Here is a 10,479-nt window from a genome sequence, read left to right on the forward strand (position 1 = left end):
TTCAAAGAAGATCACAAAAGCCTCTACTCTTGACGGAGAAAGTCCGACGCAAGAACTGTTGAAATGCTTATTAGTTTTGGCGGCATTGAGGCGGAGCGTTCCGCCTCGACATGCGAAGTCGGACGTTATTCAAGATTCGACGTAGCGCGCCCGAGACCGAGGGTGGACCTTGTCGTTCAAAGTCGGACATTTGTCGATCCCAATTCCCACTTGCGACTCGTTAGTCCACCTATCAGGCCGGTTCTATTGCCGTCGTAGGCGAGTACTCGGAAGGCCTATTCTCGTGCTACATTCAGTTACGATCTCTCTGTCTTCATAAGACTGGCATACCGCGGTAAAGGTCGGTTATGATTCGACCGAGTCACGGCTATGATATAAAAAAAGCGTTAGAGGAAATACTCAGGTTGACACTGCTTCCATCTTTGGACGTGATGACGGTTTCATGGTGGGTAATGAACCCCTGTTTCTTCAACGAAACCCAAGCTTTTTTGACCACAATCGACGAGCTTGGCAGCAGGAAGAGCGGTACCGATCGGCTTAAGCTTAATGTTGTACATTTAACAGTCCCAACACAAGCGATCTAGACGCAGGAAAAAAAAGCAAGACTTGAAATATCATTGGTGGGTGGTAACCATTCCACTGGCAACGCAAACGGTGACAACAATGATGAAAGCCAAGAGGAACAAACGATGTTGCAAAAAGAAGAAGTAATAAGCAATTCAGGCAAAAGGAAATGTTCCGAAACCGAGAATCGAACTCGGGGCTATGCCTAACCTCTCAAGTTAATGAGAGGGCATCATGTTGGCCACTACACCATATCGGATGTGATTGTTGACATCAAAGCCGAGTTCTTTGCTCAGGAAGGGTTGTGCGCTGGCGGCGGAGACGATGTCCTGGGCTGGCCCTTGACAGTCTTCCCCACTCCTCTTGTGTAGCTATTTTTCAGCAACAGGAAGATGGATGTGAAGGTGAGCCAAGACGGCCTTTGAGACTACTTAAGTAAATCTTTACAACATGATTTTCACTATGCCGGTGGGATGCTGCATGGACAAAAGAGGATGTTCGTATTAGTTCGCTTCCCGTAACGACCGTAACGTTTCTCTCCAATAAGCCGATCTGTGGTTGAGTGTTTAGCCGCTCTATCCCACACCTTCTAACAGCGCCTTCTTGTCTTACACCGAAGTCTTAAATGACCCATGTAACCCGTTGAACCTTTTGAGAGACACAGTAACACATCAGTAGTCATGATTCGATCTTTAGACAAAGCCCTAGGGAGCGGAGCATAGCTACATACTAGGTAGCAATAACACCAGCCACTTTCAGGGGGAGGTCGCCAATCTAGCGGCGCCCTGTCCCTACATCACGCTCATTCTACGGAACAAAAAAGAGGCAATTCAGGAGTTCGTACCAGCAAAAAGACATTGACAAGAACGAGATTCGAACTCGCGCGTGTTTCCACACCAGCAGGATTCTTTGTAGAGCCTGAAGCTGGCGCCTTAGACCGCTCGGCCATCTTGCCATGCTGCTGAAGCCCAGACTTGCTGGGTCGGTGTCGGCTGCCGACGGCAGCGGGGTCAAGGATCGCACGGGGAGTATCGGAGCCAGGTCCGTCGATGAAATGAGGGTTACCACAGGATAACTAACAGAAGCATCGTGTAAAGAACTCTGGTATTATACTACTTCAATTGGCTCGATCCGCCTGGACGCCGTGGCCGTGGTGCTGCGAAAGTCAATCGTGCGTGAGAGAACCAATCATCAGGTCCTCATCGTTCATCCCAAGATTCCCCTCTCGGGAAGTCAAACACCCCCCAACTCCATGATGTTCATCCGATCATTCAAGAGGAATGGCCTTAGTTCGTCTTCTTGCCAGCAGCGACCTGTCTTCCGTGCGTCGTGTATCGGGTGTACGCGTAGCCGCCGCCGACGATGATGGTGAGGATGACGATGTTGCCTGCGCGAAGGATCCTTGTTAGCTTCGGTGCAGGCCGCGACAGGGGGACGCGCTGAAGGCGGGAACCAGCGCTTTGGACTCACCAATGACGAACTTGCCGACTCCACCGACGACGTCCACCGCGCCCGTGAAGATGTCGGAAACCAGGTTAACGACGCCAGCGAAGAAGCTGATGATGGCGTTGAGGATGGTCTGGAAGAGCTGGTAGAAGGTCGCGAAGATGGAGGCGATGAGCTCGAAGAAGCTCTTGAAGAGGTCCTGGATGGCGTCGATGAAAGACATTTTGTCGGTGTTTCTGGTAGGGCGGGCGGAGGTTCGGTGTTTGCGAAGGTGCGTGATGGATTTGTTCGTGTTTTCTCGACTCGAAGATGCGATCGCGAAAAGTGATTTTGGTAAGTTTTGAAGCTCAAGAAGAAGTAGCTGGATCTTCAGTTTACTTTTATTTTGTGCACGCGGGCAGAAAAAGGCAGATGACACGGTTGCGCTGAGACCTGGCCAACCCAAGCGGCACAGCTACTGCGTAGCTGGCCGTTAGCTGTGAGAGCTGGACGGTTTGGACCGCTCGTGACGTCTTCATCGTGACGTCACAAGCCACACAAACGGCGCCAGCCACGCGACTGCAGACTGCAGAGGCACAGCTCACAATTCTAAAGGAGCGGATTGGCTCGTTTGGAGCGGGAGGAATGTGGACAGTGAGGATCTGTCCTGTTTGAGACATCGGTCATTAGAGCTACCATCAAGCCACCAAGTTGCACACGTGGTGTCTCGGAGCGTTTGTCCCTAGGCCAATCAAGCTTCGCATCGAATGAGTAGAGAGGTATTCTCATGATGAGGCAATCATGAGCAAAATCAAGATGAAGATGATGAAGATGCCGGCCTTTCTGCAACACATAACCTTCACAGCGCTCTCATCATTTCAATCTCAGTACACTTTTTCTGTTCATTTGGCACATCTAGTTGCCAAAATATTACTGCGTCTACTTCCACGCGGCTCATGAAAGCCAACCCCAAGGGTAGGGGCACATTAGCAGAGGGAATCTCACAATGAGGCGATCATGAGTGAAACGGAGATGAGAACAACACAAATAATCTTCATATCATATCATCATCTCATTCTCAACTCATCAGCTCGGCTAAGATGTTCAGAAATGAATTTTCTCATGGTAGGCTGGGCTATTCCTGCGTCTACGTCTACGCTGCTCATGATTCCTTTCATCAACCTGGCGACCCTTGTCACCCTCAAGGTCTCGTCGAGTCTCGAAAGGTTCTTGTGTCCCACTCTTAAACAAAGTAAGTTGTCGTCATGACCGCGATTTCAGTGCACTTAAACCATCGCCACGCCAAAATCATCCACAACTTCCTCCATGATCGACACCTCTTCTCTCGTAGACGTCCAGTACCCACCTGGCGAGTAAGGCGGAGGCGAATACAGTGGAGTATCAGACTCGGACGACGAAGTCTCTCTTCTGCGGACAGCTATCCGACGAGCTCGACGCATAGGCCGCGGCGGACGAGGAGGCGGTGTCGTGTTGTTGCCTGACGAAGTGAAGGGTCCACGAGTTCTGGTGTCGATTATCTCGGTTACACTCACCTGAGAGTCGCTGTCATCGGCGCCAGGACTGAGGGGTTCAGAATTTGCTCGCGCCGCTGCTGGATTCGCCCCGGCGCCGACCAAAGTGCTCATGTTACGGGTGATGTCCGTGATGTTGACTTGGCCATGTTCGTCATGGGAAACTTTGACTGAACCATCTGCGAGAACAACTTTGTAGTTACCGACCGTGATGATTGCTGGCTTGGCTGCTTGCTGTTGGATGTCGTGCTGGCTAGGTTCAGACCCTTCGTTGTGGAAGCTAACGGTCATAGACAAGCCTCCCGCAGCCGTCGATGTGTTCTGGTTCGCAGCTGGACGCTGAGATGGCGGACTTGGAGCCGGAGGCAGTGGACGAGAAGGTGGCGATGTTGGAGGCGGCAATCTTAGAGGCATCGCGACTTCAATAATACAGAGAGATAGAGATGAATCTTGATTGTGAGTACCCGTAAAACTTGTTGTGGTTCACTTTGTACCCGCCCGCCTCAAGAAGCAGCCTCCGATGATGGGCGAGCTTATGATATTTAATTTCATTCTCAAGGCATGAATTTGTTTCTTCTGTGTTCTCGACATGAGTTGCCAGAAACTGCCAAACCGACTCCAGATATGTTGTGAAGAGACAAGAAACATCGCCAGACAGTAGTTCAAGACATTCGCGCTGGTTTCTTTCAAGAAGTCTGAGTCCGCAGAAAGGCATGGACGAGTCCTGCTTCCCCAAAGAAGAATCTGACCGTTAAGAGATCAATCGCGATGTTACCGCCACGTCAAAGAAACCACAAGTCATTGTGCTGTATCGCAACCACAGCTTCTGCGTACGGGGCTTGAGTGGCATTGTGGGACGATGCCTTCAACAAAGCGGGTCGGTTAGCTCAGTTGGTTAGAGCGTGGTACTAATATATCATCAGATATGTTGAGTAATGCCAAGGCCGAGAGTTCAAGCCTCTCACTGATCATGTCTTTTGCCATTCAGACAGGTTGGTTAAGCTTTTGTTTTTTGTATGGTTGCGTTGGATGGCTTTCTGCCTCTCACTTTCATGAACATCTTTTGTTGAGACACATTTGGAAGCGGTGTGTCGAGAACCGCAGCGATATCAAATGAAGACAGTCCCAATTTGAGTCTTATTTATTACAATATGTTACCAGTTGAAGAGTAGAAGAATGCTCATCGCCGCCATTCGAGTCTTCAAGGGCCTGGCACAATGCAAGCATGAGTCGACACATTCGCGCGCGAAATGTCTTATCTTGTAGGCAATGAGATCCAAAATCCACAAAAAAGATCAGGCTGATACAGATCCTATGACATGCGATGACCCCGTGTGAGCGGCACAGATAATCGCAGCCCCCGACCGGTGAGTCTGGCCGGAAGGAGAAGAAATATTCAGACCCACTTTATCGGCCGACAACCCGTATCCGGTAGCCGGGATATCGCGGCCAAGCTCCGTGACCCCGAAAAGCAATGGTCAGCACCCATTTCGGGGGCCCGGCAGCAGGCGTCGGCCAGCTAATGCAATGCAACCTTGCCGGTGCGACAGGTGAAATGCATTCAGGCTAATATGGTACTGAGAGCCAAGCATGAGCAGAGTTTGGCAGCTCTCCCACTACCACGGACTCCCGGGCTTCGGCGCCCTCTCATTTAAAGCAATACCCTTAAAATGTAAGATAGATTATCTCTTGATTTTATTGACTGGTGGAAATTTGAGCGACCCTGGTTGCTGGGTCGGAAGCTAGAAGATGCACCATCATACCTGCTCAACTGCTTGCCTTCCCCCATCACGCTCGATCACGAGCTATTCGACGGTGCAAGCTTGCAGCTGGCCTGATGATGCCGGTCTTACCCACCTGTGATGTTCGCGCTAGCCCAGGCACAGGAATTCTCGGAAGACCCTCCGCGCGCCAAGTCAATTTGGCCAGACTTGGCCACGGCCGCAATGCTGTTTCTCCGCCTGTGCAGCTCCGGCGCGGGGGCTGCTCCTAGACTGTGATGATTTCACCAAGAAACAAGTCTTGAGGATGGCGCGTCCCAAGCCGGATGAATGGAAAAAATGTCTCTGCCGGCGATCTAGTTGGCTGAGGCGCGATGACGGTCCCTGGTTTTCCTGGCTCCTGGCCGACGGGAGTCGCTTCCACCGGCCCGTTGAGGCTCACCACGTGGGAAACATTGGATACTTGGAGAACTGACGGGGTCGTCGACGGTCTTGCAGATGGCCAAGACTTGATGCAATGTGACCCTCCCCGCATCATCGTTGCGCTGCTCTCCCGAAGGTCATGTATAAGTTCTCGTCATGTCTGCACATAATCACCCCGTCGAATCAGTCTACAACTCGCCGGGTCGACTGCTTGCTCCGTGCATCAACACCTAGCACCAACATGTACGTCAAGGCTCTTCTCACGCTCGTGCTTGGCTCCGGCCTCGTTTCAGCCCAGTTGAACACACTGGCTGTGAGAGCCGGCTTGAAGTACTTCGGAACAGCAGTCGACGAGCGACGGACGACCACCGACGCCACCTACATGGGCATCGTGAACAACACCGCCGAGTTTGGTTCCTTGGTGCCCGAGAACGGACAGAAGTGGCAAAACACCGAGCCTTCCCAGAATACCTTCACTTACACTCAGGGCGACATCGTGAGTGAAGGGAGTCAAACCTTAGAGCTTAGAGATTCGCTGACGCAGACAACCACCAAAGATTCCGAACATTGCCAAGGCGAACGGCCAGATCTTGAGATGCCACACTCTTACATGGTACGAACCTTCAAAGACATGTCTGATCTGAATGTGCTGACACGAAAGACAGGCACTCTCAGCTGCCTAACTGGGTCTCGAGCGGATCGTGGACGGCGGCGACCCTCACCGCTGTCATCGAGACGCACATCGCCAACGTTATGAAGCACTACCTCGGCCAGTGCTATGCCTGGGATGTCGTCAACGAGGCCGCAGCAGACGACGGAAGCTGGCGCGCGAGTGTCTTCTACAACACCTTGGGTACAGACTACCTCCCCATCTCGTTCAGAGCTGCCAGGGCTGCCGACCCCAACACCAAGCTGTGAGTTCCTCAACAAGTCCTAGGTCGACCAGTACGCTGATGAGATAGGTACTTAAACGATTACAACCTCGAATACAACGGTGCGAAGACGAACCGAGTGTAAGTCTCTTCCCCCTTCCTTCAGAACAGATGAATGACAATCTGACTGCATAATAGTCTGGAAGCAGCCACCATCGTTCAGAACGCCGGCGCCCCCATCGACGGCGTCGGCTTCCAAGGCCATCTCATCGTCGGCAGCACGCCCGGCCGCTCCGCTCTCGCGACCGCCCTCCGCCGCTTCACCGCTCTCGGCCTCGAAGTCGCCTACACCGAGCTCGACATCCGCCACTCCAGTCTACCCCCCTCCAGCGCCGCGCTTGTGACCCAGGGCAACGACTTCGCCAACGTCGTCGGCTCTTGCGTCGACGTCGACGGCTGCGTGGGCGTTACCGTCTGGGGCTTCACGGACAAGTACTCTTGGGTCCCCGAGACCTTCAGCGGCCAAGGCGATGCTCTTCTCTGGGACGCCAGCTTCAACAAGAAACCCGCGTACACGTCCGTCTCGTCGGTTCTCGCTGCGGCTGCTACCGGTGGTGCTGGAACGTCGGTTCCGCCGACTACGACTACGCGTGCCCCGACTCTGATCACTTCGACCACTTCCGCTCGTGCGACGACGACTTCGGCCGGCTCCGGCGCCGAGGCGGCCCGTTGGGGACAGTGTGGAGGTACCGGTTGGACCGGGCCCACCCGGTGCGCGAGCCCGTACACTTGCACCTTCGTCAATGCCTGGTACTCTCAGTGCCTGTAAAGGATCGTGAGCAGGGTTTGAGTATTGAGGAACGGTCGAGTCGTTGTGGTTGGTGAGGGATCGGTCGATGAAATGAACGGTGAGCTCGCTCATAGCTCATGATTGACCCTTAGAATTGTACATACTTCGCTTCTTTCTTGTCCATAGCCTTTACTTCATTTCGTTAGCGATATCTTCACGAGATTTGTCATTCGGCATGAAGTTCCTTCGATAGATAAGTAACTGCCGGGTGAAAGCCATCATTAGTTCATGACAAATGGTGTTAGTCTCGGCCGAATTATTCCCCCGTTTTTGGGTTGGCCGTAGTGCCCCGGGACAAACTCCGACAGATGCTTCTGGACCAAGATTCCCCGGACACTCTCCAGCTCGGTCAGTCTTTCCGCGTGTGGAAACTCTGGAGAAGCCGTCTTTCAGGGGAATGCCAACAAACAGGCTTGAGCGGAGATTGAGCATGATGGAGTGCGTTCTTTTGCATCTGCACCTCGCTTCCTAACTCCGGGCTTGCCAAGCTGTGTCGGGGCGGGATAGGCGGAGGAGGCAGAAGACTTCAGAAACTCCGCGCGTTACATTCCTCACCGCCGGTTGCTTGCGGATCAGCAAAGTCATGGCTGTCATGCATTCATATCACCGATGGCAATCACCATCTTCGCCTATCGCCGATATTCAAGACCGTTACTAATCTTTCCGAAGCGAGGTATTCGTGCAGCGATGAGGGGTTGGCGAAAGTGAAAATGGCGCTTGTGCGACCGGATCGAATGACAAGCGACACCGTCACGCCGGGATGATCGGCAATAAGCACCTTACCTGAACACAACGCGGCTAGAAGGCGTGTAGAACATTGTTTCCACAATGTCAGCGTCGTCAGCAAGTCGCAGTCGGAGACACTGCAGTTCTTCTTCTCCCTCATCTATCTCCGTCTGCGCCGCAGGCGCGCAGCAGAGTCCACTGGAACCAGCTGTTTGGCAACCGAGGTCTTGTTTCCAAGAATTGCCGAACCTTATCTGACTCGTACATGCTGCAGCCCGCGGGAATGACAGCTGAGTTTGGAGACGAACTGGGGGAGAGGACAAGGGCAGAAGGTCCAATTGGAATACTTTCAGTCATTGATAAACAGCCCACTCTAGATTTGTCCCAACTGCGTCATTCGTCTGCGGTGGCGACGTCCGCGACGAGCTAGCTTTTTTTGTTCACGCACAGCAACCCCTAGCTTCGAAGCTTGGGGAATCTCTCGAGACTTTTCCACCGCAACCAAGTCAAGCACGCACGGAGTCGACATGCGGCATTGACGGCGACGGCCCCTTGCCGGCAGAGCCCCTCGGTGGCTACGCCGGCGAGAGCTGAAGCTGTATCAGATTGGCATAGTGCCGTCTTAAGTCCAGCTAGAAGCATCCTATCTCCGGCCCGTCTGCGTCTTGATGACATGATGAGCTTGAGCCGAAAATTGGGTCCCGGCTTGCGGCCAAGCGGCGTCCGTGTATGCCGCGAGGATGCCGTCATTGAGAACAAGTCCGGACGAGAGCTGGAATATGTATATAACTCAATTCCACATTCCCCAACACTTGATTGCTGAAACCCAAGCTTACACAACGACCTGGCCAACTACATACCCTCAAGCAACTCAGTAGACACAACTTGCCTGCTTCTCTGCGCCAATTACACGAGTCAGATCAACGAAGTACACCCATCACCATGGCCGACATCAAGTTCGAGGGATGGCTGGGCCACAGCCCCGACAGCGTCAACGGAAAGATGGAATGGGGCGCCTATGAGCCCAAGAAGTGGACGGAGGACGACGTCGACATCGAGATCAGCCACTGCGGAATCTGCGGTTCTGACCTTCACATGCTGCGCTCGGGCTGGGCTGAGACCCCTTATCGTGAGTTTCCCTTTAGTGTTTTACCCCGCCTGCTCAGACCCGTCGTCCAAGAAGCTTGAACCCTGCATACGTACGTGCAGAAACCCCTCAGCTAACACGGACGGAAAACAGCTTGCTGCGTCGGCCATGAGATCGTCGGCAAGGCCGTCCGCGTCGGCAAGAACGTCAAGGACATCACCGTCGGCGACCGCGTCGGTGTCGGTGCCCAGGCCCGCTCGTGCATGAAGTCCGACTGCCCCGAATGCTCGATCGGTCGCGAGAACTACTGCGGTCGTGCCAATGTCAGCACCTACGGTTCCGTCTACCCCGATGGCGAGGGCAAGGCGATGGGTGGATATGCCGACTACAACCGCACGAATGGTCACTTTGTGATCAAGATCCCCGAGGGTCTGCCATCAGAAGAGGCCGCGCCTATGCTGTGCGGCGGTATTACGGTCTTCTCGCCTCTGAAGAACAATGGCTGCGGTCCTGGCAAGACTGTCGGTATCGTCGGCGTCGGCGGCCTCGGCCACTTCGGTGTCCTTTTCGCCAAGGCGTTGGGCGCTGACAGAGTCGTTGGTATCTCGAGAAAGGCTTCGAAGAGGGACGAGGTCCTCAAGCTGGGCGCCGACGACTACATCGCCACCGATGATGACCAGGACTGGTCCAAGAAGAACGCCCGCACCCTCGACTTGATTGTGTGCACTGTCTCCAGCGACAAGATGCCCCTTCAACAATACCTGAGTCTTCTCAAGGTTTATGGCACCTTCATCCAGGTTGGGTACGTTCTCACGACTAGCATGCCCAAGTTATTTTAGAACCACATGAGCTAATTTGAATTCCCAGTGCTCCCGACGGCGGCAACCTCCCTGCCATCAACGCTTTCACCCTGCTCGCCAGCGGCATCAAGGTCGGCGGCAGTGGCATTGGCTCTCCTTCCGATATCCGCGAGATGTTGGATTTGGCTGTCGAGAAGAAGGTCAAGCCTTGGGTACAGAAGCGCTCTCTGAAGGACGCCAACCAGGCCATTGTTGATATGGAGGCTGGCAAGGCTCGTTACCGGTACGTCCTTGTCAACGAGAAGCATGCCACATTGTAAGTGGCTGGTTTTCAGGATGTTATGATGTAGAATGATGATGTAGACGACTTTAAAAGTGAGAATAAATGTACCATCAGACCGAAAGGTATGATGTTGGCTTTAGCTCGTGATTGGTTGTGAAGGTGGTGCCAACCCCGAACCTACATAACAGTCGCAAAC

At 53.3% G+C, this 10,479-nt stretch overlaps 3 protein-coding genes across 3 annotated transcripts; 2 read left to right on the top strand and 1 right to left on the bottom strand.

The window, feature by feature from the left end:
• Positions 1-1,850: 1,850 nt before the first annotated feature.
• CkaCkLH20_12779 (uncharacterized protein) lies at positions 1,851-2,233 on the bottom strand (the record flags this gene model as incomplete). The annotated part of the gene is made up of 2 exons (XM_038895491.1): positions 1,851-1,951; positions 2,035-2,233. 2 exons carry the CDS (start codon positions 2,231-2,233, stop codon positions 1,851-1,853), a joined length of 300 nt encoding a protein of 99 aa, XP_038739197.1.
• Positions 2,234-5,906: 3,673 nt separating this feature from the next.
• Positions 5,907-7,366, top strand: CkaCkLH20_12780 (endo-1, 4-beta-xylanase; the record flags this gene model as incomplete). The annotated part of the gene is made up of 5 exons (XM_038895492.1): positions 5,907-6,161; positions 6,223-6,278; positions 6,331-6,579; positions 6,628-6,678; positions 6,736-7,366. 5 exons carry the CDS (start codon positions 5,907-5,909, stop codon positions 7,364-7,366), a joined length of 1,242 nt encoding a protein of 413 aa, XP_038739198.1.
• A 1,689-nt stretch (positions 7,367-9,055) lies between these two features.
• CkaCkLH20_12781 (nadp-dependent alcohol dehydrogenase) lies at positions 9,056-10,320 on the top strand (the record flags this gene model as incomplete). Its single annotated transcript, XM_038895493.1, has 3 exons — positions 9,056-9,242; positions 9,354-10,002; positions 10,068-10,320. 3 exons carry the CDS (start codon positions 9,056-9,058, stop codon positions 10,318-10,320), a joined length of 1,089 nt encoding a protein of 362 aa, XP_038739199.1.
• Positions 10,321-10,479: the final 159 nt, after the last annotated feature.

This window comes from Colletotrichum karsti, assembly GCF_011947395.1.
Source record: "Colletotrichum karsti strain CkLH20 chromosome Unknown Scaffold65, whole genome shotgun sequence".
Lineage (NCBI taxonomy): Eukaryota > Fungi > Ascomycota > Sordariomycetes > Glomerellales > Glomerellaceae > Colletotrichum > Colletotrichum karsti.